Genomic DNA, 12335 nt, shown 5'->3' with positions numbered 1-12335 from the left:
AAACATTTAAATAAGACTTAACAGTAAATAATAATGTGTAAGAATCTGGAACAGAAGATTTATGTACATATATGTGCATTATTTACGTCCAGATATGTGCATTACTCTATATATATATATAGCTGTATAGAAAATATGCATTTTTATTTATTTGAGAGAGAGGCAATAATTAGAGATGGAAAATGAATTACAGGCACATCTGCCTGAAGGGAGAAGTCTCCTTGTTCAAACTCTTGTTCTGTCCAGACTGGACTATTGCAATGCTGTCTTGGCAGGTCTTCCAGCCAGTTCTATCAAACCTCTGCAACTAATCCAGAATGCAACATCAAGAGTAGTCTTTAACGAGAACACCTATGTTCCTCAGTTTCCACTTATTACCAATAGCCACTCACATAAAATTCAAGGCATTTATGTTTGCCTAAAAAACAACCACTGGCCCCTTTACCTAAATTTACTACTTCAGACTTATGTGCCCTCCAGAAGCTTGCATTCTGCAAGTGAACAGCACATTATAGTGCCATCCCAAAGTGACACAAAATCACTTTCACAGACTTTTACCCTGTTCCCTGTCGGTGGAATGAGTTTTGTTGGTGTTGGTAGAGTTTTTAGGCAAGACACATCTCTTCCATCTACACTTGACCCTCTAACACTTGCACTCTCTATTCTATTTCTAGTCTATCTACTTTTTTTTTATTATTTATTATAAAAGAAATAATAATTTGACCCTCTAATACTAGCTCTGTCTATTTCTACTCTATCTACTTTTTGTTCTTTTTAATTATTAATTAATGCAATTCATATCTAAAATAAAATAGTTTGAACGCTTTTGTCACAACTACATACACATATAAGGTGCCCATTAACATAAACTAGATCAGAATAGTGGACAAATGGGGCTTTATTTGTATCTGATTCAGTCAGATAGATGCAGCTTTTGTGCACCAAGGAATGAGGTTGCTGAACTCTTCCTTTAAACCTGCATCCCGGTCCCCTGGTGGCGCTGTGAGTGAAGCATGAGTGATTTATGGGTGGAAGAAAATGCAACACCAGTATTCAGTGCTCCACAGTGTCTCTTTTATGGCTGTGCTGCTGTTAGGGGAAGTGATGGAGTGAATGGCCCCTAGAGACAGGCATAGCGTTCTTCCCTATGTCTTCTGGGAAACAAGACAGTTTGCCATCCACGTAGCTCCATATGAATGCATACTAAAAATGGTCATGGTGTATAACCTCAAATGACATAAAAAGTATGTTTTTTTTTGTTGTTTTTGCGAGTGGCAAGGATGCATGTGTAACTGTCAGTGCTGAACAATAGTTCTGGCCCACACAGCTGAGAAGAATGATTATCCTGTTGTTCTTCCTTTGTAATTAGCATGCCCAAACCATGAAGATTATGCAATGTTTATGTAAAAGTATACATTTGATTATGCAACAAAAATGATCATAGTTCCATCTCAAGGGTTTTCATTTGTAAATTAGAAGGCTGTGCAGAGTTTCAGATTCAGAGTGTGTAATTGTCACTGCTGGTCATGCAGCTCTAGTACACACTCAGTATTCTAGTGCATACTCAAAGTTACAGTTCTAAAATAGAGAATTTTCCAATGCAAATGGGAAATTCAAGCCCTAAATCAAATGCACTGGCCTGAAAAAACTTGAAAATGTTACTTTTTGCTATATAAACATCATAAATATCGTAAATATCACTATATCAATAAGCTATTCATAATTTTTTCTACCTCATATGCTGCCATTTAAATACCCTGTACAACTTTTTTGCACATTCTTTTGCACATTCCTGTTATAGTACTATTTATGTCAACAACATACTGACCTGCACATTTATATTATATTATATTTTTTTATCTTTTATTTTATTTTTTTTATTTTTTTCTACTTTTCTTTTTCTTAATATTTGTCTGTATAATTGCACTGTCCTTGGAGCGGACCTGACTTACATTTCACTGCTGGTTATACTCTGTATAATTGTGTATGTGACGAATAAAAATCTTGAATCTTGAATCTTCTTGAATCTATAAACTGTATATAAAACCCTACTACCATAGAACATGCTGTGAAATGTCCTTACTCCCACAGTGTACTATTGTTGCTTTTTAATCATACTCATCCTTCTTTCCCTCTCTTCTTTCTTTAGAGTTGCTGGGCTCTGCCAAGAAGGTGAACGTCAACTTCCAGGACACTGATGGGTGAGTGGGACATATAAGGACTTTATATGGCTCCATGTGGCAGTCTCTTGTAAACATGATCGTTCCTGTCAGGCTGCCAAATATCCTCAGGATCAGCCAGAGCTCATGTGTGCTTGTTGCTTTAGAAAAACTTTTATCCAAGTCTCTTTCCCAGTCACTCTTTTTTTTCTGTTTATCCAACTCATGTCCATATACATTAAATCGTATTTAACCGTATCAATCCATAACTGCTCTTTAAGTTTAGCCTAATCAGTGCTTAATTATTATACAGTGGTTAAAAATGTGGCATTTTTGTAAATAAATGCACCACAGACATTTTTTTTAAGCAAAACATAAAAAGTAGTTTATTTTATTTTAAATTGTAAAGGGGCATGCTCAAAATTAAAATAAAAAAATTTGAACCCTTTTTGATTGTCAAATGTTAATGAAACACGTTACTACTGTATATATATAGCAAATATATATACCTGGCAAACCCAGGTTCTTGCTTTATATTAAGCCTACAATGTTTTTTATTCAGAGCTGTTTGATGAGATTTGGCAGAAAATGTCTGTAAACATTGAAAAATAAAACTCTATTACTATTTTATGTTTAAACCACAGATGGCAACAGAGAGTCCATAATTCTGTATTATATGCCTACCTTTTAAAATGTGGCTTAACTGTCAAAATGCTCTTTGGGACTGTACATTGCACAGCATAATTGTATGTCAATTGCTGATAAAGTCTAGCTAGATTATGAGTATGACATATTTGCTCTCATCCAAATTGCTCCTACCACATTCAATAACTCTTTCAGCCGCCCTTAATGTTTGTTCAGTTCTATCCAGTTTCAGAGCAAGAGAGCATTGTGTTATTTGTGGCAGTGTGTTATTTGTGCTAGCATCATAGAGTTGAATCAGCCATTTGTTGGGCTGCTTTGTTCCAAATATCCTGTAGATTTATTTATTTTTTTTACCCCGGATGTTGTAATGGTGTACATACTGGTTATTAATCATGCACTTGAGTACAGAAGAGCTGAAAAGAAGACTCTGTGTTGAGATATAATGCAAATGGTGTTTGTGGTTTGGCACAGAGCAGAAAGACACCTGGGTTGAAGCATAAATGTTTCTAGTGCTGCATGGTCAGTTTTTCTGTTGATGCAGCTAAAAAAAACAATGGAATAAAAATAGGGATTCAACAATATTAACGGATCTAGTCAAACCAAAGATGTAAACTGATTTTCTGTGATTTTGTCTTGTTAGAGTGCCATACAAATACATAGCCTACAATGAAGAAAATGTGAGCTTGGGAACAATTAACTCTTATGAACGATGTTGACCTGAACAACCATCTTTATCTAGTAGGGGTGTGCGATACTGACAAAAATTACATCAGTATTTTTGCGATTTTATTATTATTTTTTTTTTTGATAATGATAATTAAACTAAATTTGGCTGAGTGTGTTTTTGTGGTGGTACCTTGACTGATTTAGACCTATCATGGATAAATAAATATGACTCTAAAACTGCCAGTAGGTGGCGGTAAGTACCTGTCTTAATGAGTGATTCAATGAATCGTTCGTTTAAACGATACGTTCAAAGTGGCTGTTTCATTTAGAAATGAACCAAGTGACTGTCTTCATGAATGGATCATTGAATCACAGTTTTTTGCAAAAAACACTTGCACATCGTTTAAAACAATTACAATATTTTAACAGATGATAAATATTGCACACCCCTGTTATCTAGCGATACTGTCAACTTTAAATGCATTTGGTTCCTAAAAGTTTAATTTTTAGAAGCTAATAGGTCCCTTTTTTGTCTGTAGTCTTTTCAGTCAGCCTTTTCTCTATTAAAGGCGTTGTGGCGAAGACAGAATTTCACAGAAATTGCACCTCACACACAAAAGCACACTCGTGCACACAGTGGATGGGCAGGCTGCCATAAACACTCACTGATTCTCACATGCGCAGACGGATAGGCAAACACTCTCATACATATGGAGTCAGGTGCAAATACACAAACATCATCTAACAAAACTATCCCTACACCAATCACAACAACATAGCTAGACTTAAATGACCCAAAAATACAGCAGGGGCCTGTCCTGCTTTGAGCTCAGAGATCCATCGATCAAGGGCTGTTTTATTTTGCTGTAGTCTGTCAAGTTGTGAAACCTATTGATCACTGTCACTGAACAACGGTGGCATTCATCATCACAGCTCTGCTTCATGGGTTTTAAGAAAATGAAAGCTGTAACTCTAAACCGACGAATACCTCCACGCAGACCGAATCCTCACACATGCCATGTACAGTATTTACACGCGCATCCTTCCTCAGGCCAAGCTCACATTTGCATCAGTGAGATAAATGACTCACACATTAATTCCTTCTCCATAGACTATTGCTTTCTAAGCAGAGATGATATTATGTTGTCTGCTGAGTGGAGAATAGAGCAGCAGCAGTGAGAAAATGGAGTGCGGGATGATCCCTGTTTTCTGAGGTTAAACTGCCAGTTGGATGCATGGTGGTCCTTCTAGCCTTGAAATGACAGTCAGACATCAACATCACCCTCCTCTGCGATCATGTTAATATCTCGCACCTTGTGTGATTGAGAGGCTCTTTGAAGGTTCTACTGAAGAGCTGCACATGCATCAGCTGCAATGTCTTACATTTAAATAATAACAGTAAAGTTAGTCTTTAATATTCACCAAAAAGATTAGTCAATAGGATTCCAGCAACAAGCAATTTGTCTGTACAGACCAGACGGGACACAGCTATGTGACACAACAAAATTAATCAAACATTACAGCCAATCAGAAGCACATGTGGGCGGGCTCTCTAAAAACTCACTGCACATAATGAAATACGCAAGTTTATAATCTAATTCATAACTATTAAACCATTTTAACATTATACTAATTATCTTTGTTATGAAAAAGCTTGTTGGTTTGCATTAAGTTCACAGTTTTAATGTTCATGCTTGCTTTCATTTATTTTCAAGATCTGAGGTAAACTATCTACTGTTGCTGTCAGTATGGCTATAAAGGTCACACAAAATGGTATTCAAACTCACATTAGACAAAAAGCACTTAATCATTACATGAGATGATCATTGTTATAGCATGTATGTTGTTCAAACTGCAACGTTGCAGAAATCGAAACCATTTCTAAAATCGAATCCGCTGTCACTCGTGGCATGTCTCTGTTATGGCTGGTTAGGACAAAAACGCTGATTAACATGGAAAAGACACATTTTATTGCGTGTCACATCTGGTTAGCCCACCGTGTTAACCATAGCTTAGTGTTTATCACACCTGTTCCAAGTTAAAAGGCTGATCTCTTAAAAAATCCTTACATTTCAAAAGAAAAAAAACACATCTTTCTTCTATAAGTTGCATGATTTGAGGTATCATTTTTGCCCATAGCATGGTGCCGTAAGGTTTTGCCTGGAAGAAGAAGTTTTTAAGAATAGTAGAATAGTAATGCTACACAAACATCTGTAATTTAAATAAATAAAAAGAAATTATTAAATACATTTTTTATTAAATAAAATTATGAAATTATTATTCAATTAAAATGTATATTGTCATTGTATTTAAGTCTGTATTTATGTCAGACCTGTTTTTGTGGTGCATCAGGTTCATAGGTGCATGAAAGAAGCAGCAGGAGCACAGCGTGAGGAGTGTCAGGTGCTTGAAGCTGATAGGAGGATTGTGTGGTAGAGTGTTCCGGTGGGCATCTGCGGGAACAATAAAAACAAAGACGCTTTAGATGGGGCTCACATTAAGCTCTGATTTAAAGGCTTGTTGTGACAATGTTTTAGACAGATTTGTGAAGGTCACTGGCACTGACAGCCACACAAACACACACTCTCATTGCGGTCAGAGTTCAGGCCCAGCAGAGTCACAGCAAAATAGGAGGCTTTCAGTGGATTCTGAGATAAGCTGTATCTGAAATGAGCTCGAGGAACATTGCTACATGACTGCCATCTGCTGTGAGGCTGTGTTCATTGGGATAATCTTACTATGCCATCACATACATCTGTTATTGTCTCGATCACATACCATAACAGCTTTCAAACTGACTGTGGATCATACCAGACCTGTTTGTCCATTGCTTCCACGACCGGATAAACATAGGGTTGATAGACTAGATAGGCTTCATCCTTTGTTTTTCAATTCAGCCCACATACAAATCTAATATTAATGTAGCTGCCAGCCCCCTAAAAAAATCTAACCTTGCTCTTGAAGCAGTAAATAATTCTCTCAGGCACAACAGCTCATTTTCAGGTAAGAAGCTGAGTAAGACGACTGAAATCCTGAAACAGCCCCTACATGTTAGCTTTGATCTACAGAATGTACATTTAGGGTATTTCCAATTTTTGTGGTGGGGATTTGATTCATCCCAGGATTCAAGTGTTTTGAATCGGTCACTAAAATGATTAGATTAATTCGTTGATTTATTCAGTGTTTATTTATTTAGATTAAATATTGACGCTAGTAGAGGGTGACAAATTATCAGTTTTGTGTGATTTTAAATGTGATTTTAAGAGAGTCAATTTGATTTGTTAACAAGCTTTTTGTTCATGACTGAAAAAAAAGTTTTAATAAGCCTTTTTTATTATTTGTGTGACAACAAAGCAGATCTGTCATTTTCCCTCCATTGTGTGAACTGGGGAGCATGACATTTATCAAGCTATAAAAAGACTAAGGTCTAAAATTTCTCATTGGCTTCAAAAGTGATAGAATTCAGTGAATAAGAAATAAGAGTCAGTGTTCGAAAGTGAATGAGAATGGTTTGTTCAAAAAACAAAACAAAACAGGTTCATTATCATGTCATTACCACATTAAATGAGCAGCAGTTCTCTAATTAAACATGCAGCTTTAGCTCAGCAGATAATGCTCAATGTGTGTAATGCTGAGAATCAATGTAATTACTTTATTTTGAGCATCAAAAACGACCTAATCTATAAACCTGCTGATGTCTTCAAAACACACAGCTTGGGCAGCTACGACTCAGTGGCAGGATTGATGATGCTGTTCTTTTATTGAATTCATTACCACGCTCAGTGAGCATTAATAAAGCCTTAATTGTTCTGTCTAAACCAATCAGCTAATTATGGCTTTTCATTTCTTGAACTGCAACTCTGCAGTTTCTTCCATGCAATTCGTCATCTTTAGACTTTTAATATACTAAGGGTTCCTGTTATGGCCAATCAATATAAATAAATAAATAAGTGAAACCATAAAAGTCACTTTTAAAACATGGCATTAATTTAACAATTTTTTTATATGACCAAGAGTTCTGGTATAGGCCTATAATTTGACTAAACTTTAGGTATGCATTATATATCTGCAGTCATATTGGTTTTGGATGATAAAATTGAATCCAATTAAATGTATGACTGTTTCCACAAAAATATTAAGAATATGTTTTCAACATTAATATAAATAAGAAATGTGTCTTGAGAAGCAAATCAGAATGATTTCTGAAGGATCATGTGACACTGAAGACTGGAGGAACGACTCCTGAAAATTCAGCTTTGTCAACACAGGAATAAATTACATTTGAAATTTATAACAATAGAAAGTAATTGTTTTAAATAGTATTTGACAATATCACAGTTTGTAATAGGCCTATATTTAATCAAATAAATGCAGCCTTGGTGAACATAAGAGACTTTATGTTCGCCATAGAAAAAACATTTAAAAAAACGTACCTGTCATGAATCTGGTCTATGAACTTCCGTTAACTCACCACCAGAGGTCACTCGCTCACCACATGGACTCTTGCACCACACTAACTGTTGCACGCCACCTCAGACTACAATTCCCATCATCCATTGCACTGACGACACACAGCTGATTGCACTGATCACACACCCTACATAAACCATGGACTTCCTCTTCCTCTCTGCCGAGTATTGTATTGCATTTATCACTCCCCTAGTGTTAGCTGCCTTACCGAGCCATTCTGTGTTTTTCTGTTTAGTTGCAGTATTGTTCTGCATTTATAACTCTCCTAGATTTAGCTGCGATACGGAACCCACTTTGTTGTCATAGTCTTGCCTTGTGTGTTTTTCTAGTGTTTTGATTCTTGCCTGCGTTTCCTGGATTTACCCCTTTGCCTTGTCGTTTGGACTCTGTTTACACCTCTCTTGGACTACTGCTCGTATACCTGGATTATCTCTCTGCCTTGCTCTGGGATTGCCCTAGGATTGCTCTGTGTCTTGCCCGTACCATACCTGTTTGCCGTTGTTTGACCCTGACTGTTTATTGACTGTTTATAAATAAAAGCTTGCACTTGGATCCGCACGTCTCACGTCTCGTTCTCCCCATTACAGAATACTTGGCCACACAAGGATCCAGCAGCTTTTCAGAGGAAATTTGACCAGTTATGGACACAACACGCATATTATTTGCTATTAAGCAAGACACACGATCGTTGGAAAGCCATATGCGAGAATTTTTAGCCATAGCTCACTATTCAGATTTACCAGACATCATTTTGATAGAGATTTTCTGTGATGGCATAAATCAACCCCTTCGGTCTAAACTTAGACGCGAGGGCCCTCGTTCATCACTCTGTCAGTTTATGGATTATGCTTTGTTGTGTGTTGGCTCTCCATTCACTGTGGGTGTCGCGGAGGAGGAACGCGACACCGCGTCGTTGACTGAGATGGTGGCTGCGCCAGAGTGCGCTCACAAAATGGCGGCGACAGCAGAACGCGATTGCAAAATGGCGCACACAACAACACCCCGTCATGCCATTGTTGTCAGTCAGCCAAGTCAAGTCACCCTTGATCGTCGTGAGTCTAGTGACGTCTCCGCTGACCTTCCAGAGTCTCACCGCGTCTCCATTGACCTTCCAGAGTCTCACCACGTCTCCGCTGATCTGCCAGAGTCTCACCACGTCTCCGCTGATCTGCCAGAGTCTCACCACGTCTCCGCTGATCTGCCAGAGTCTCACCACGTCACCGCTAAACATCCAGAACCACGTCACGTCACAGCTGAGCAGCCACAGTCTTGTCACGTTCTGTCTGTCACACCAAGATATTCAAGGTCAGTCCTTCAGTATCCTAATCTGGTATGCAGTGTGAGGGATGCACATGCAGCTGGTATCCCCAAACCAGCTCACTTTAACCCTCCTGTTCCTGCACTAATTTCCCTGTTCGAAGCGCTTCCCATGATGGGGATCGCTTTATGTTGCGTTTGGGCTGCGTACACCACCTCGGAGCTGCCCCAGGCGATGGCACCCGCTGCAGCTTCTCCAGAGGTGGCAGCACATGCTGCAGAACCTCCCGGAGTGGTGGCGCTCGCTTCAGCTCATTGTATGGTGGTGGCGCCTAGCAATGTACTCTCAGCCTGTCATGTCACGGTCAAAGGAGCCGTTGATGAGCACTGTACCTGTCCAGTTACTGAACTCTACCTGTTTCCTGATGTTACCATTGTAGAACGTCCAGAGGTGGCGGCGTCTGCTGCAGAACCTCCAGAGGTGTCAGTGGTACCATCCTATGAACCCTCGTCCTGCCTTGTCATGGCTATGGAGGCCACCTATAAATCCTCGTCCTGTCCTGTCACGGCCATGGAGGCCGTTTATGAACCCTCGTCCTGTCCTGTCACGGCTATGGAGGCCGTTTATTAATCCTCGTCCTGCCCTGTCACGGCTATGAAGGCGGTCTATGAGTCCTCGTCCTGCCCTGTCACGGCTATGGAAGCTGTCTATGAATCCTCATCTTAGCCTGTCACAGCTATGGAGGCCGTCTATGAATCCTCGTCTTGCCCTGTCACGGCTATGGAGGCCATCTATGAATCATCGTCTTGCCCTGTCATGGCTATGGAGGCTGTTTATGAACCCTCGTCCTGTCCTGTCACGGCTATGGAGGCTGTTTATGAACCCTCGTCCTGTCCTGTCACGGCTATGGAGGCTGTCTGTGAATCCTTGTCCTGCCCTGTAGTGGCTATAGAGACCATCTGTGAACTCTTGCCTTCCTTTGAACTGGCCACGGAGGCCATTAATGAACCTTCTTTTGCCCATGTCACAGCCTATAAACTGTTGTCCTGCCCTGAGTCAGCCGAGGAGGCTGGTTGTGAATTACCAGTCCCATCAGTCACAACTGAGGGGGTTATGGGTGAACTTCCTGACTGTTGCGTTGCACCTCTAGGGGTCGTTTGTGAACTCTTAACCCTGCCTGTCATGAACTCAGAAACTATAAATGCACCCCATATCTGTCCCGTTAACCTTATCACTGCCATGGAATCCTTAAATGAACTTGTGTTCCCTGCCTCGGTCCTTGAGGCCACATATGTTCTGCTTGTCTCTTGTGTCTCAGTTTCCCCTAGGTCCCAGTCTTTGCCAGGGGTCTCTGCTCCGCAGTGGTGGTTTTCTGCTCTGCCGTGGTGGTCTTCAGTTTGGCTCTGGTGGTCTTCTGCTCCGGTCTGGAGGTCTTCTGCCCTGTCTGCTCCGCACTGGTGGGCTTCTGCTCTGTCTGCTCCACCGTGGAGGTCGGCTGTCTGGCTCTGGTGGTCATCTGCTCCACCATAGTGGTCTTCTGCTTCGTCTGCTCAGGTCTGGTGGTCATCTGCTCTGCCGTGGTGGTCTTCTGCTCCGGTCTGGTGGGCTCCAGTCCCGTCTGCTCCGCCCTGGTGGGCTCCAGTTCCGTCGACTCCGCCCTGGCTTTCTGCTGTACCGACTCTGCCTCAGTCCCCGGCTACTCCACTTCCACGTGGACCTGTCCCTCTGTCCCTCCCCCTGTTCCGCCTCCGCTCCACCGCCCTCCTGGATTGTATAGGAGCGTCTGGAAGCCGCTCCTGGGGGGGGGGGGGGGACGGACATCCGTTAACTCACCACCAGAGGTCACTCGCTCACCACATGGACTCTTGCACCACACTAACTGTTTCACGCCACCTCAGACTACAATTCCCATCATCCATTGCACTGATCACACAGCTGATTGCACTGATCACACACCCTACATAAACCATGGACTTCCTCTTCCTCTCTGCCGAGTATTGTATTGCGTTTATCACTCCCCTAGTGTTAACTGCCTTACCGAGCCATTCTGTGTTTTTCTGTTTATTTCCAGTATTGTTCTGCATTTATAACTCTCCTAGTTTTAGCTGCGATACGGAACCCACTTTGTTGTCATAGTCTTGCCTTGTGTGTTTTTCTAGTGTTTTGATTCTTGCCCGCATTTCCTGGATTTACCCTTTGCCTTGCCTTTTGGACTCTGTTTGCACCTCTCTTGGACTACTGCTCGTATACCTGGATTATCTCTCTGCCTTGCCCTGTTGGATATTGTTTGCCGATTGTCGACTCTCGCTAGCCCTAGGATTGCTCTGTGTCTTGCCCGTACCATACCTGTTTGCCGTTGTTCGACCCTGCCTATTTATTGACTGTTTATAAATAAAAGCTTGCACTTGGATCCGCACGTCTCACGCCTCGTACGCCACGTTACAGTACCCACCATCCCAAACTTTTCAACGGTAGTGTATAGTAAGATCATAGGATCCCGCATCGTTTGTCAATATGTCGGGTTTTACCTTCACAAATTCACAAAATTCCATAATGGTGAATCTCTACTCAATTTAGCCAGCTAGTTTAGATGTATATATTTTTATATGGTTCCTTTTATAACTATTCTTTGTTGGCAAATTATCAAGCTTTGCTTGTCACCAAGCAACACACAGCGACAGCAATTTTCCCACCACCTTAGCCAATCCAAATTGAGAAAATAAAATTTTGCTGGTATGTCATACGCACATTATGACATCCATATGTTGCGCCCCCTGCTCTCTTCGGTAATAGAGATAACAGACATCTTGTGATAATAAATCTAAAGTGTTCTCATAAGAGGCTTAATGTTCTTTCTAAAATGGGAGCACTAGAGGAGCAATAGTGGGAATTTGATTTATGAGCAAGGAAGAGCATGTCTTTTTTGCTGCCTCCCCCTTTAATAAAACGATATGAAATCTGCCTTCATAAAAAAAAGTGTTATGGAGAAAGAGAAATAGTAGAGCTGAGATATTTCAGAAACGGATATTACCAGCACTGACACAGAATATTGTCTTGTTTTATGGCATTTTGTTGGAGATAAATGTTTAAGAAGCAGAGGAGCCAGTAGAGCAATAGATGTGCCTGATTATTACCCA

The 12335-nt window shown here is 40.6% G+C and overlaps 1 protein-coding gene across 2 annotated transcripts in view; it reads left to right on the top strand.

The window, feature by feature from the left end:
- LOC306859175 (caskin-1-like) overlaps positions 1–12335 on the top strand; it is a 104701-nt gene that overhangs the window by 51998 nt on the left and 40368 nt on the right. For both annotated transcript variants that reach the window (XM_079400076.1, XM_079400075.1), the window contains exon 2: positions 2150–2201. In XM_079400076.1, coding sequence (XP_079256202.1) covers positions 2150–2201 — 52 coding nt within the window. The remainder of the gene's footprint in view (positions 1–2149; positions 2202–12335) is intronic.

This window comes from Barbus barbus (genome assembly GCF_936440315.1).
Source record: "Barbus barbus genome assembly, chromosome: 3".
NCBI lineage: Eukaryota > Metazoa > Chordata > Actinopteri > Cypriniformes > Cyprinidae > Barbus > Barbus barbus.
The sequence above is the reverse complement of the archived record's forward strand: the minus strand, read 5'-3'. Positions and strand labels throughout refer to the sequence as shown.